The sequence below is a fragment of the Phodopus roborovskii genome, unplaced genomic scaffold (assembly GCF_943737965.1).
Source record: "Phodopus roborovskii unplaced genomic scaffold, PHOROB, whole genome shotgun sequence".
In the NCBI taxonomy this organism is placed as follows: Eukaryota; Metazoa; Chordata; class Mammalia; order Rodentia; family Cricetidae; genus Phodopus; species Phodopus roborovskii.
In genome coordinates this window covers 5,752,202-5,767,678 of record NW_026126558.1, presented here as the reverse complement: position 1 = coordinate 5,767,678, position 15,477 = coordinate 5,752,202, and the positions used below count along the sequence as shown (strand labels likewise).

At 47.6% G+C, this 15,477-nt stretch overlaps 1 protein-coding gene across 2 annotated transcripts in view; it reads left to right on the top strand.

Annotated features, from left to right (window-relative positions):
- Nucleotides 1-236: 236 nt before the first annotated feature.
- Spire2 (spire type actin nucleation factor 2) overlaps nt 237-15,477 on the top strand; it is a 34,716-nt gene continuing 19,475 nt past the window's right edge. The window contains exons 1-2 of one of the 2 annotated variants that reach the window (XM_051201411.1): nt 237-585; nt 12,650-12,693. In XM_051201411.1, coding sequence (XP_051057368.1) covers nt 330-585; nt 12,650-12,693 — 300 coding nt within the window. In that variant the 5' untranslated portion in view covers nt 237-329. The remainder of the gene's footprint in view (nt 586-12,649; nt 12,694-15,477) is intronic. The other variant, XM_051201412.1, reaches the window with a different exon arrangement.

Genomic DNA, 15,477 nt, shown 5'->3' with positions numbered 1-15,477 from the left:
TTCCCCTCTCCCCTCCCCCCCTTTCTAACAAATCTCCTTAGTCTCCTGTCAACCCTTGTGCACCCTCCCTCTCCAGCTGGCCCCCAGCCCTCCTCCTGGCTCGCCCATCCCTACCCAATCTTCCTTCTCACCCGGTCAGGCCCCGCCCCTTTGACCGTCTGTGTCCTCCTTCTCCAGCAGCCCCCGCCCTCACCTGCAACTGCTCGCGAGGGGCGGGGCCGGAATGACAAAGCGCACGGGCGGCGAGGGAACCGCCCCCTGGCTCGGCGGTGCGTCGCCCTGCTGTTATGGAGACCCGCCGCGCGCGCGGGCGGCGATGATGGGCGGCCATGGCCCGGGCGGGCGGCGGCGGCGCAGCAGCTCCCGAACGCGCGGGGGGCGCGGCGCGGCCCGAGCCATGGGAGCTGTCCCTGGAGGAAGTGCTGAAGGTGTACGAGCAGCCCATCAACGAGGAGCAGGCCTGGGCCGTGTGCTTCCAGGGCTGCCGAGGGCTGCGGGGCGAGCTGGGGGGCGTGCGGCGCATCCGGGACACGGCAGACATCCTCCTGCGCAGGGACGGCTCGGTTGGCGCGCGGCTGGAGCCCGGTAAGGCGCAGTGGAGTGGGTGGGGGTGTGGCCGGCGCGGCGGGCGGGAGGCCGCTGGAGGGCACCCGGTGCCAGGTGACGGGGCCTCGACCTTTCTCTCATTAGCGCAGAGACAGCGCTCTGAGGGACCGAAAAGGCCCCACCCTGCCCTCTGAATCTGGGAGTCCTTGTCTTCTCTTCGACCTAGGATAGCCCTACCGTCACACAGCACACACACCGTCTAGGATAACCTTACCAGCAGCACATCGCTCCTAATGTGCAGGCCAGCCGCCGGTTGGCTGCTCGCGCCAGGGGACGCTTTCCCCCAAAGGAGAGGGTCTTTGACTGAAAGCCAGAGTATCTTTTACCATTAAGTTCTGGAGCGCGGCATTTCAGAGGGCTCTCTCTAGCCTATTCTCTCCAAGCTGGGTTTGGGGGAGTCTGTAACCCTCCAGTCCTTGCTCTAGCAGGGCCTGTGGGTGAATCCTTGTTGTTCCCTATGAAGCTGGCACTGTCCTGGTGACACAGCAGACCTAAAGGTTACTTAGAGATGTAGGTCTTTTTCTGTGTGTGTGGGGAGGGGGGGAGGGACAGGAGTGCAAGATGCCTTGCTCAGAGTCTGTACCGAGTTAATACTGATTTCCTGAATTTAATTGTAAGTGCAAGAAAAATGTATAATTTGTGATTTTAAAAAACCAACCTTAAACATCAATAAGAAACAACAGTTAGCTTTTTTAAGATTCTTGAAGTCTATTTAGGGTGGTGAGTTCAAGCAGCTATTTACTGTTCTCCTTTATTTCCCCCTTGGGGACTTGTAGTTCTAGCATACAGTATACAGTGACATTACCCTAAAAGTTGATACCCTGTTGGGAGCACAAAGGCAGGCTGTGTGTTTGCTGAATGAAGGAAGGCTGGCCTCTCTCCAACCCTGAAAGCTGTAGGCTTGCAGAAATTCCCCCAAGCAGGCATCTGCGGGGGACTAGGAATGACAAGCAAAGCCAATCAGAAGCAATGGACAACAGCTGCTTCTATAACTGGGAGAGCCCATTGTGCACACACAGGAGCCATCATTGCTTTCTCAGGCCTTCTCAGCTTATACCCAGTTCCTTCCTCCCTCCACACCCCTGCCTAACACTTGCAAGTTGTTAAATTTTGTACAAAAACACTGATATATTTCACAGGGAAATAAGAAGCACAGCACCCAGGTAGGCTGAGGTTTAACCTTGGCCACATTTGCTCAGAAAGTAGCATAAATAGTCTAAATTGGTGCTCACACTCTGGATTACTTCACCTTGCCAAGGCTGGCCTGAAGGGACAGGTGCACCAGCCACCCACTGCTTTGACCTGGGGCTCCTGCAGCCTGCAAATGCATGGAGCTTTACTTCTGCAGCCCTATCTCCCTCACAAGACTATTCCTGGACTTATTCTACTACTTACTTAAGAGAATATAACCCAGGATCTGGCTCCCAGCACCACAGAACAAGACAAGACAGCAGGGAGCCTGCTCTGCCTGGCCCTGTGAAGTTAAAGACAAGGAAGCTGAGACTTCAGGTTGTAGGTGGCATGCTGTCATAGTGGTGGGCTGCACTGTGAACAAACCAAGCTGAGCTCCCTGTTGGATCTCTTCAGACCATCAAATAGGACAGTTGTAGCCTGTTCTCCAACCACCCCCCCAGAGTTGTGTCTGTATTGCCTTATTGTTCTCAGACTGGTAGCACTTTCTGCTGGGTCAAAGTTCAGGGCAGGCACTCCATGTTGACCTTTGGGGAGAGGAACCCTAGCACCAAGGGATCCAATTTCACTTTCTATTCAGCATATCTTTAGTGTTGGTTGGTTAATAAACCTCATGAAGGTGAATGAGGTTTATGACTTGCTTCCCCCCCCCCCATAGGATCTTGCTTTGTTGTTGAAGCTGATATTGAACTATTGAGGTCAAGTGATTGTCCCACTCAACCCCATGATGCTGGGACTACTGGAGCTCATTGACTCTTTAGGGATTAAGATAAATGTGAAACTGGGCAGCTGTGGTGAATGCCTTTAATCCCAGCACTATCTGAAGCAGAGGCAGGTGGATCTCTGTGAGTTTGAGGCCAACCTGGTCTACAGCCAGAACTATTACCCAGAGAAACCCTGTTTGGGGGTGGGTGGGTACTGTATTTACAAGAACAATGTCTGAGCTTCATAAATCAACTGAAACTTCAAGGTAGTCACCCCCCTGGAAGTAGCCAGCCCAGCATTTTTCTGGAGGACTTGAGTGACAGTGAATTCCCTAAAGGATCTGTGTAGTTTTTTTTCTGAAGTAGCTGTCAGAAAAAAATGCTCATACATTATTGTGAGTATTTGAGTTTGTTTTTGATGCCAGTAAAGTTTCTTAATCTGCTGAATTGGATGTTGGGTCCATTGGATGTTGTCACCCAGTTAGGTCAATCTCTAAGCCATGCAGGTCTTATTCTCTACTTAATTTTTTGAGACAGAGTCTCTCACTAACCCTGGAGCTCACTATTTTGACTAGACTTGCTGCCATCTGGTATATGTCCCCAGCAACTGGGGTTATAGGCCCCTGCCGCTAAGCTCAGCTTTTAGATGGGTGTTACATGGATCCAATTTCAGTTCTTCATAGGAGACTTCTTAGTCACCCTAGAAGTAAGTGTGTGTGTGTGTGTGTGTGTGTGTGTGTGTGTGTGTGTGTGTGTGGTGTACACACCTGAGACAGGTTCTTGGAACTCAAGACCCTCTAGCCCCAGTCTCTCAAGTGCTAAAATTGCCACAACACCTGACTTGTTTTTTTAATTAATATTTATTTTTGTCATTTTTAATTGTATGTGTGCATACCTGAATTCAGGATTTGTCTGCAGAATCCAGAGGTGTTGGAAGCCCCCTGGAGCCAGAGTTACAGGGGTTGTTCTCTGCCTGGCATGGGTGTTGGGAATTAGACTCAGGACTTCTGAAAGAACAGTAGAGTGATTTTTTTTTTTTTTTTAATTTTGGATGTTTTGAGACAGGATTTCTCTGTATAGCTCTGGCTATCCTGGAACTTGCTTTGTAGACCAGGCTGGCCTTGAACTCACAGAGATCCACCTGCCTCTGCCTCCAGAGTGCTGGGATTAAAGGCACGCACTCCCACTACCCTGCTAGGACAGAGTGGGTTTGTTGTTGTTGTTGTTTTTGTTTTTGTTGTTTTTAAAGCCTAGAAAAGAAACTATCAGGTGATTGTTTCCTGAGACAAAGCTGATTCCTTAAGTGGAGTTTGGTTAGTGATCAGGGACCCACAGTGTTTTCAGTGACCTTTGTCTATCTCAAGCTCCAAGGTAGTTTATTTGGGAGCATGACCACTTCGTAAGTGGGGTTTAGCTATCAGCCTGGTGGAGTCTGCAGCTTCCAGGCCCACCAGCCTGAATCTGCTGGTTAGTCCTCTCTCCCGCAGGAAACCCATGTAGATAGGTGGAGGCTGGACCTGGGAGGTTAAGTGGGGTGAATGGTTATGTTGTCTCTTCTCCCTTTATCTACCTGCCCTCTTTTCATGCTTGTGTACATACACTTCTCTGTTTTCAGGGTTTTTATTTGTTTGTTTATTTTGTGGGCGTATGTGTCTCTCACATATGCCAGCCTGTCCCTGACTTCACTGTGTAACTGGGCTGGTTAGTTCTGTGTCAACTTGACACAAGGTAGAGTCATCTGGGAAGAAAAACTGCTCCACCAAATTGGTCTGTGGGGCATTTTCTTAATGAGTGATTGATATAGAAGGGTTGAGCACCTTGTGGGTGGTGCCAACCCGTGGCAGGTGGTCCTGGGGTATATAAGAAAGCAAGCTGAGCAGGGTGGTGGTACACACCTTTAATCCCAACACTCAGGAGGCAGAGGAGAGGCAGGCAGATCTCTGTGAGTTTGAGGCCAGCCTGGTCTACAGAGCCAGTTCCAGGACAGGCTCCAAAGCTACACAGAGAAACCCTGTCTCAAGAAAGAAGAAAAAGAAAAAAAGAAAAGAAAGAAAGAAAAAAAGGAAACAAGCTGAGTGAGCCTTGGGGAGCAAGCTAGCCAGGAAACGGCATCCCTCCATGGCCTCTGCATCAGATTCTACCTCTGGGTTCCTGCCTTGAATTCCTGCCTTGAGTTCCTGCCCTGATTTCCCTCAGTGGTGGACTACAATATGGAACTCCCCAAGTTGCTTTTGACTATGGTGGTTTATCACAGAAATAGAAAGTCTAAGACGGTAACTGAGGTTGGCCTTGAATTTTTGTTACCACCTCCCAAGGGATGGGGTCATAAATGTGTACTCTCGCCTGGTTTATACAGTGTTGGAGATGGAACCCATGTTCATGTTAGGCAAGCATTCTACCAGCTGAGCTACATCTCCATACCTGCCCTTAGTAATGTTTGGTAAGACTTACCAGGTGGTCCCAACCTTGCTCTTGCATTTGGGGTGCCTCTGAGCTCCATACTCCTCCTACCCATCCTTTTCTGCTTGCAGGTCTGAGGCCCACTGACCCTTGAAAAGTTCCTGGATCTCAGTGTTGAGTTTCTGTGAGCAGCTTCCCATTCCAGTTTATCCTGCATGGATATGAGGCCTTCCCAACCCTGCATGTGTTGTAGTCTTCAGCTTCTATACAGACTGGAACTAGCACTGGTTTTCATGGAACTACAATCTTATTTTCACTCTTGATTTTTTTCTTTTCCTTCCTTCCTTCCTTCTTTCCTTCCTTCCTTTCTTCTTTTCTTTCAAGACAGGGTTTCTTTGTGTAGCCCTGGCTGTCCTGAAACTTACTCTGTAGACCAGGATGGTCTCAAACTTACAGAGATCCACCTGCCTCTGCCTCCCGGGTGCTGGGATTAAAGGCCTGTGCCACCATCATTATGTATATTTTTGCTCTTGTTGCCCAACAATGCTAAAGAGTAGGCCCTTTCATTTCATAGGGCAGTGGTGGGGATATGTTGAAATGAGGCAGTGTGGGCTAGTGAAAGAGAATGTTCAGGAAGCACAGCCAGGGTTCTCTCCTTCCATCTTGCCTGGGTAGCTTGTTATGGTAACTGCATATGTAGACTGGGTGCTCACTTGTCTGTCTCTCAGCCTTATGCTCCCATTTTGAGCTATAGATGTCATTGGACCTCTGGAGTTGAGAAGCCATAGCTTGGCTGTTGGCATTAAAGCCCTTGAGCTTCATCAGTGACCAGGGCTGCCTATTCAGCTGACTTTTCTTCTTAAACAGTTTAGTATTGCATGTAGCCCTGTCTAAGGACAGTGCTCCCAGTCACCCTGAGGGGACCCAAAAAAGAGTAAGAAGGTGATGGTGGTAATGGTGAATGCCTTTAATACCAGCACTCAGGAGGCAGAGGCAGGTGGATCTCTGTGAGTTCGAGGCCAGCCTGGTCTATAGAGGGAGTCCCAGGACAGGCTCCAAAGCTATACAGAGAAACCCTGCCTCGGGGGAGGGGGAGTAAGAAGGAGACATTCCATTGCAGGGGAGGGAATTTGTCCCTGCAGAGTCTCTGGGATACCAGAATATTTGTGGTTGAAACATGTTTATTGAGCCAGGTCCTTTCACATGGTCCCTGCCTGTGGCTTCTTGAATCCCTGTCATTGCTGTGTTGCCCATCTCATTACTGTAAGGCACCCCAGAGCCTTGTGCCCTGTGAAGGTCACTCAGCTAAGGTATGGTGGGGCCAATACCAGGCTACCTTGAATGGGTGATTGGAGCCTGTTGAGAGGTGCCCACAGGGCAATGCACAAGTGTTGGGCTTACTTTTCCTGTAGAGCATCTTGTTGAGATCCCCACATTGCACATGAAGAAACTGAAGGTCATAGACGAGAAGCAGCTGTCCAAAGTCAGTGAGATGAGCATGACATGCACCTGCTTCAGAGCTAGTGTTTGTGTTTCTATAGCCTTACAGCACACCACCAAAGGGGAGCTCAGGCCTGTGCCACAGCAGCAGGTGTCCATGTGCCACACCTTTGTGTTCCTTGGTCAGATTCAGCTTGGGATGCAGTATCCAGGGTCCATTGCAAATGAACCCTTGGCACAAATGTGGGTTGCAGCCCGAGGAATGCAGTCCTGAAAAAGACTCCCTGTGTGGGTCTTGATGGCCAGTGCCCTATCCCTGAGCCCTCCCACTCAGAAAAGGGGAAGTCAGGACTTAATGCTTCGGGGTTGTGGCAGGATGCCTGGCCACTCTGGGTGTGGGTGTGCGCTGGGTGTGTCTGTGAGCTGGGTATGTGTATGTACAGCTTTTCCAGTTTAGTTTCATCTCTGAATTAGGCCTTGCAAGAAGGTAGTTTTTCAAGTGTATTTTCCCCTTTGATACCACCTGTGTCTAAGTTTGGCTGTCCCAGAAAAGTTCAAGATACATGAAGTCAGGCTACTAGCCCACACTAGCCCACACCTTTGTTTACATGCTTTTCATTGTGCTTCTAGAAGGAGATAGCCTTACATCTTAAGCAGCCGGTGGGGTCCCTGTGTTACTTGCATGGTTCAGGTGGTAGTAGGGCTGCAGCCCCAACCTTGCTGCCATGGTCAAGACCCCAGATTTTTTCCATACTCATCTGTTGCCAACCTGGTGTCTGACACAGCACAGGTGTGTTAAAGGTGGGGGGCACAGCCAAGGACCTCTCCGCCCTTCATACTGGGAGTTCTGGTCCCAGAATATAGACCATTTAAACAGATGTGCTTGGGTTTCTGCTCTGCTCCTTAACTGATTCTTCACAGGAAGTTGGCCTCTAGCTCACAGCGGTCTGTAACCAGTTACAAATGATCTGATGTCCTCTCCTGATCTCTATGGGGATGCATGTGGAGAGTTTACATATATGCAGACCAAACACTCATATACATGAAGTAAAAAATAAATAAATCTTTAAATATATATATTTCTTAATTTACTTGTGTGTGTATGTGGAGGCACACTCCATATGGCATACATATGGAAGTCAGAGGACAACTAGCTGGAGCCAGTTCTCTCCTTCCACTATACCGACCCTGAGAATTGAACTCAGGTTGTCAGGCTTGGTGAAAAGTGCCCTTACCCACTGAGCCATTTCACCAATGTCCCACCCCAAAGAAATACCGACTCCCTCTTTCCAACACATTATGTTTATCATGTTTTATTTTATTTAACATTTATTACTTGTGTGTGTGTGTGTGTGTGTGTGTGATAGAGAGACATCTATGAGTATGAGCATGCACATGTTTGACACATGAGAATAACTTTCAAGGTTCAGATTCTTCCTTCCACTTTGCTTTTGGGGATGGAACTCAGGTCAGTAGGCTTGCGAAACAAGCACTTTACCTACTGAGCCATCTTGCAGAATCTAATTTTGTCAGTTGCATATTCTATCTTCCTGCTAGGACCAGTGGTGAGGTCTTGACCATGTGCCCAGATATGTTACCAGGGTCTAGGCACATGCTCTGCCTTCCTTCTGGGACCAGTGGTGAGGTCTTGGTGATGTGCCCAGATGTGTCACCAGAGGTTAGTATGGAAATGTATCAGGAGCGTCAAGTCAGGAAGTCAGGCCTGCCCATTGTTTTTTACTGTTTGTTGTTGCATGCCCCACCCTCACAGTCCCCAAGGTTTGCTCATTGTTAGAGAGTCATGAATGCTCAAGGCAGGCCTCAGCATCATGATATGGGTCTGACATTAGCACTGCTAATTCATTTTGTGATATTAGCACTACTGATATGGGTCACCTCCAGATCTGCCACTAGAGGACTAGATTCCTGCTGTAGGAAGACACTTACTGGGAATGGTGTGTGTGTGTGTGTGTGTGTGTGTGTGTATGCTGCTCCCACTCAGTCCAGGATGAGCCACCACCCATCTGTGGAAGAGGAAGGACACACCTGTATCCCTTTGCCCTACAGAACTCTGTTTATTAAACAAGCACAGGACTCCGACTCTGTGCCTTCCTGTGGGTGGTTCTCTCTCTTGGCTTTCACCAGTTTCCAAGCCTGATGCTTGTGACCTGGGTCACAACTCGGTTTTTCAGTTCATTTCTTGACAATGGAAGCCGCCCACCTGTATGTGTGGCTTACTTACTAAATGCCAGTCACTGGGTGTGTTTTCACTCAATCTGACAAAACCTCTATGGTGAGTGATATCACTTTTGTGGGAGGGAAGTGCTACCACTTAGTCAAATGACCTTTGACCCCACAGTCTCTTGGCTGGAGGGTGCACCCTGACCTAGGAGATAAGTAGGTGCTGTATTTTCACTTTTCCAAGTTTATTTCTTGAGTTTAGCAAATTCACATATTTCAAAATCAGAAAGTTTCTTTTTAAATTTAATTTTATATGTATGAGCGTTTCCCTGACTGTGTGTACGTGTACATGCCTGATGCCCATGGAAGCCAGAAGATAGCATTGAATCCCCTGGTACTGGAGTTACATATGGTCATGAGCTGTCTTGTGAGTGCTGGTAATGGAATGAGTCTTCTATAAAAGCTGCCAATACTAAAATTCTGAAAGTTTAAAGGGAAGACCTTGAAGGAGCCCTGTGTCACTGCCTGGATGCCTTTCCCTCCACTCAGGCTGCCAAGAATGTGAGGTTTTCCGGCACATGCCAGCACTCAAGGCATGTGTACTTCCTCCTAAATTTGGCTGCTCTTTTTTTTTTTTTTTTAATTTTCCCTGAGTGGGGGCTTTGGATCATCTCAGCACACAAAAGACATCTTATTGGATTGTTTGTTTGAAGCAGGGTCTTTCTGTGTTATCCAAGTTGACCTTAAGCTTGGAATCTTACTGCCTCAGCCTCCCAGTTCTGGTTTCAAGTAAATTTCTTTTCTTTCCACCCTTCCTGACCACCTTGTTCTTTTTAGTGACAAGTAATGCCCTGGGTGTGGATGCCCTGTGTGTCTGTCTTTAGTGGGTACGTATGCATTTTTGGTGTAGAATACATTCATCAGTGAGTGTTCTTGTAAGTTTGTGATGCATGGGTGTGCCTTCTAAAGGCTGACCTGCTAAATCAGGAGGCGAGAGAGTGTATAACTTTGCTGAACTTGGCAGGTTGCCTTGTGAGGGTTGAGGCCAGTTTCCTTGTTCACCAGGAACTGTGTATGCCGTGTCTTCATTGCACATGCCCCTCAACTATGTGCTTTGGCCATATAGGGACTTCTGAGCACTATGCCTGAGATGAAAGACAGGACATCTTTTGAACTTAAAAAAGGCTCTGCTCTTTAGCTTTCATTCACTCTCAAAATATTCTCAGAAGTCTAGACTAGCAGTGGGGAATGTCTTGTGTAGGACAAAGCCTTCCTAAGATGTTTAAAGTCCCCTTTAGCTGAGTGAAGAGGGGTTATATCATGTAGAGTCAGCTGGTCCTTCTGTTCCACTGTACCACTGCATGACTGGGCCCATCCATCCAGTATTGCACCTTAGGAAGTGCCTCTGTATCTGTTACCTCACTTCTTCCTTGAGGTGATACCATAAGTTAGGCAGGAAGGTGCCATTTCTGTCCTGTGGGTGGCAAGGTGATGTCAGACACTTGCCCCATAACTGTGGACTGGTCAGAACCTGACTTCAGTCTCTTGGAGGACAGCTGACTCCCTGGAGGCAAATGGTGGCTCCAGCTGCCAAGCTCCTCCTACCACTATTGGTGGCAGTGCACCCTCCCTGGAAGCTCGCTCTGGAGGAGGGCTGGGGCTGCAAAAGTCACAGGCAGCTCTCCAATGTATATGTCTTACTTCCATGACATAGGATTATTTCCAGGGACACTCCCTAGCCCCTTGATTTCTCCTTGTTTGCTGTTTTAACCAAAGAATCTGAGATGGCTGTGCTCCTCTCAGGGTGAGGATGCCCTTTTGGGGGAAATGAGCACTAAGCTGAGTCTGAGTCCTTAGCAGAAATGATGTTGACAGAAACTTGATACCCCACTTCCAGCCCCACCTCGGCATAGCATTTCAGACATAATGGGAACTCCTTGGCCCAGCTCCATCATTCATTCATCATCTGCGTGATTTCAAGTGAAATTCTTCATATGTAGAGAAGACATCTTGGAAGCTGGGTGTCATGGTGCACACTTCTAGTCTCAGCACTCAGCAGTATTGAAGCTACCACTAACCTTTGTTAGCTTTGTGTTATCTCTGGGCCTGGCCTCTGGCTGTGTGGTGGTCACTGTCATCACAGACTCTCACAGAGCCAGAGCTTGCTCATTAAAACCCAAGGCTCCCCTGGCATAGCGGTACCTGTAATCCTAGCACTCAAGAAGCCAAGGCAGGAGGATTACAATGACTCTGATCTAGACAATAATATTTTATCTCAAAAACTCCCTTAATCTTTTCAACTTGAAGCATCATTATATCCATAAACAATTCTGGCACATCTCTTGTTAACATTGACTATTAAGGCTTTAAAAATATTCTCATGGGCTAGGATCATAGCTCAATTGGTATAGTACTTATGTAGCAAGCAGGCCCTGGGTTCAGGCTCTACCACATGAGCTGGGTGTGTTTGCACACACCTGCAACCCTGGTACTGGGGAGATGGAAGCAAGAGGTCATTCTCAGCTACATAGTGACTTTCAAGGCTAGCCTAGGGTACATGAGACATTGTCTTTTAAAAATCCCGTCCAGAAAGCCAGGCAGTGGTGGCGCACACCTTTAATCCCAGCACTTGGGAGGCAGAGGCAGGTGGATCTCTGTGAGTTAGAGGCCAGCCTGGTCTACAGTGTGAGTTTCAGGACAGCTTCCAAAGCTACATCCTGTCTCCAGCTCCTGCCCCCCTCCCCCCAAAAAAAATCTGACTAGAAAAGCTGCTCAGAGCTGAAGACCAGGAATGGCTGAATGTTCAGAACTGGCTCACTGTCCGTCCACCAGCCTGCCCTGCCTTCATGACTTCCTGACTCAGAGCACTGGCCTTTTCCAGGAAGTACCCTTATTCTTGCTCAAATTGTCTTCATCTTTTTAGTGTCTGAATCCAGCCACAGCTGCAAAGTTTTGTTAAACATCCAAAGTGGGCTGGGGATAGTCCCTAGGATCACAAACCTTCTGACAGCATGCTTTTTGAACTCACTTCTTTATTGCCTCACTGATGTTGGAAAATGGCTTGTTTTCCATTATTTTAATGGATCTCACAGTCTCTATCTTTGGCAGTCTTCCTGGTTCTTAATGCAATTTGAACATATTTGTGGAGTTAGCAGGTTTACCTAGCAGGCAATTTTGTGGTGGTTTTTTATTTTTGTTTTTGGGTTTTTTTTTTTTTTTTTTTTTTTTTTGTCTCACTTCATCCTAGATCCTGAAGAAACTGTAGCTCATATCATTGCATGGGTCTACCCTTATACATGATTAAAGGATGCCTGGGGAAGTGGGACAGTTGAAAGTGGAGAGTTGCTGGTAGCACAGATTCTAAAATCTCTGGCCTGCCTCATTGAGCCACTACCACTCACTATCTATGATGCCTTGAAGTCAGCCTTCACCCTTTGCTTTTAGCTTCTCATCTGTGAAATGGGTGCAGGAGCTATCAACCTCTTGGGATGTATCTGAGCCACATGAGTAAGCCCTTGAAAATGCTGACTCATTTCTTGGTGTTTACTAGTGATGTGTTTAGTAAGTAAAATGCAGAGTCCAGCTTCCGCCTGCCCGTCAACCCAGGACTCCTTCTTTGAGAAGTGCTGTTGGAAAAACCCAAACCAAGGGGCTGCCTCAGAAATGGATTTATTTACCCATTGGGCCTGGGTTTCTTATCTTCTTGCTGTGTTCTGGTTCACAGGACCTCAGTTGTAGGAAAGTGGTATACCCATTTCAGTTGATGGGTCTTCCCTGTAGTGACACCTGAGAAGCTCCTCTTTCAGAACCTGGACATACCCACAGTTCTGCTGACTGTCCTTCATCCCCGGCTTTCTCTTCTGAGCTGTTGTTTTGGACCAGGGGATGGACAGCTGTCTGGGAGCAGGGTCCACATCACTTGTGCTCTGTAGCCTGAATCCTGCTCATAGCTACCTTAGGCTGGGCCTTGGGGTTCTGATCATGGGGCCAGGTTTCTCAACCTGTTGTAAGCTTTCTGGTGTTCCTTTAGGATGTGTTGTGTGTTTTAGGGAGGGAGAAGGGATGAGCAGAATTGTCTGGTGGGGTCTTGGGGCTTCCAACGTAATCTTGACTATTTTCTCTTACAGAACCTACAACCATGGTGGTGCCGCCAGACAGCTCAGAAGCCCAGGTATTGAAAAGCAATTTTAGATTACCTGATATATAATAAAATGTATCTGTTGTGCTGGTTAGTTTTTTGTCAGCTTGACCCAAGCTAGAGTCATCTGAGAGGAGGGAACTTCAATTTGAGAAAATGACTCCATAAGATTTGTCTATAGGCAAGTTTGTGAGACATTTACTTGGTTCCTGATTGGTGGGGGTTTATTGGTGCAGCCCATTGTGGGTGATGCCATCCCTAGACAGGTGGCCCTGGATGGTAAGAAAGCAGGCTGAGCAAGCCATGAGGAGCTTCAGTTCCTGCTTCTAGGTTCCTGCCTTGAGTTCCTTCCTTCAGGGATGGGTTACAACCCATCCTGAGAGTTGTAAACTGAAATAAATCTTTTCTTCAGTCGCTTATGGTCATGGTGTTTTACATGGTTTTGTGTGTAAGGAGTAATGTTTTTCCACCCGCTGCTGGTCTTGTCCTGCTGCCTCGCCAGCCCCAATTAACACACCGAGACTCTGTATTTGATATAATTCTGTTGGCCAGGTACTAGTTTCTTATCGGCTAGCTCTGTCTTAATTATTAACCCATTTCTATGTATTTCCACATGCAATAATATAAGGTAGCTGGAAATTGGGGGAAGAACAACTGTATTTCCAAGAAATCTGCATTGTTGTATGGCTGCTAATATTGTATTCACAGCTGTATAGTATCCTAAATAGTTTATTCCTTTGAGTCCAGATCTGCTGGCCTGGAAGGTCAGTTGAGTCTTGTCCAGAGTTCACAGAGGTGAAACTGTTAACTACCACTTAAAGGATGCCTAGTATTACACACCATAAAAATACTTGTAAAAGCTTTGAATGAAGTAGTCTCATATGAACTGTTCTCAGAGGCCCTGAAAGCTCCATCCCCAGGAAATAGGGTGAGGGGAGCTGCTGAAAATCTAAGCTTCATTCTGGCTACTTGGGTTTCATGAACTGCCTATGCAGCCCCTCTAATTGCAGTCAGATTCCAGGCTGATGGCCATGCTTAAACTTGCAGGTTGGAGGTCCTGAGACTGGCCAGCTGCCCAGGCTTCTCCTAATGGAAAGAATTCTTTGTGTTCCAGAGAAAGTTTCCAGTGAGTTGGGACACAGAAAAGCTTTTTACCAAAGAAGCCATCAGATAAGAGGCTTGGCTGGAGTTAACCCTTCCTCCCTCTTGTTACTAGTGTAGGCCAGCACTTGGGAAAAAGAGAGTGGCCTGGATGGATTGAGTTACCTCTCTGCAATGTGCACTGGGATGGGTAGGAGGGCTTCCTACTCGCTTCTCAGTCTGTCTTCCTTCATGGAGTCATGTGGTTTCCATTGGAGACCCTGACATACAACTGAGCATCACAGAGCTATGAAGCACACTAGAGATCATGTACCACCTTGCTCTTACCGGGGATCTTCCTCTGCAGCAGATGAATTTACTGTGTGACCTGTCCACGTTTCTGTCCTCTGACCTTACTAGCTTTCCCTTTTTATTGTCATACTGAAGAATGGTCCTGAGATAGTCTCTGGAGTCCCTAATTTCCCAGGACACTCCATCTGGCTGCTGGCCAAAGCCCTGCTTTTGCTACCTGTCAAGCATGACCAGCCACTTGACGTTAGTGCCATGCCCTCTTACTCTGCATTCATGGGTGTGCCTTGGAAACAGTCTATGACTTTAAACTGCTTTAAGTTGAGATAAAACTAGGATGAGGGAAGCCCCATTGTGACTTTATCCCTACCAGTATTCTTGAATCAAGTGTTACCTTCCCCAGACCCTGGGGAAGATGTCCCTGTAGGACCCAGAGACCTTATCTCTTGCCTGACCCTGGCGTTGGCCTGCTGTTGCTCCGCCTCCTCAGGCGCAGGTTTCCTGTATTACCTTGTTAGCCAGACATGGGTGTAGAGACCACTGGGGCAAGGTAGTACCAGAGAGTTGACAGTCTCCTGAGGAGGCTATGGCTCTGTCTGTTACTGCAGTGTTCTCTCACCCTAGCAATGCAACAGAAAACTAAAGCTTAGCTTAGCACAAACAGACCCAACTCCAAGGCCTAGCTTGGCCAGTTTCTAGCTGTGATGCAGTGACCTAACATCTCTATGCCTCTGTCCCTCTTGATTTGTTTTGTTTTGTTTTGCAGTCAGGGTTTCTCTGTATAACAGTCCTGGCTGCCCTGGAACTCACTCTGTACACCAGACTGACCTTGAACTCACAGAGATTAGCCTGCCTCTGCCTCCTGAGTGCTGGGAATAAAGGTGTGCACCACTACCCGGTTCCTCTATCCCTCTGTATAGGAAATGGGAGGTTGTGTCAGTGGGTTGTTGAGGTGTTTTGTGGGTTTTTTTTTTTTTTTTTTTTTTTTTTTTTTTGGTTTTCAAGACAGAGTTTCTCTGTATTGTTTTGGAGCCAGCCTGGAACTAGCACTTAAGACCAGGCTGACCTCAAACTCACAAAGATCTGCCTGCCTTTGTCTCCCGAGTGCTGGGATTAAAGGCATGTGCCACCGATGCCTGTTGGTTGTTGAGGTTAAATAGGGTGAGTTTTGCATAGGCTTAGCATAGTGTCTACATAGTAGAGCTGTTATTTTTGTATGTGCCTTTGATCATCTTTTCTTTCTCCTTAACAAATATTTTTATACAAGATTTATTTATTTTACTTGCATGTATGTCTGTGCACTACATTCGCGCCTGGTCCCTGGGGAGGTCATAAGAGGGTGTTAGATCCTCTGTAACTGCAGTTATGGAAAGTTGTAAGCCACCATGCAGGCACTGGCAATTGAACCCAGGTCCTCTGGAAGAGCAC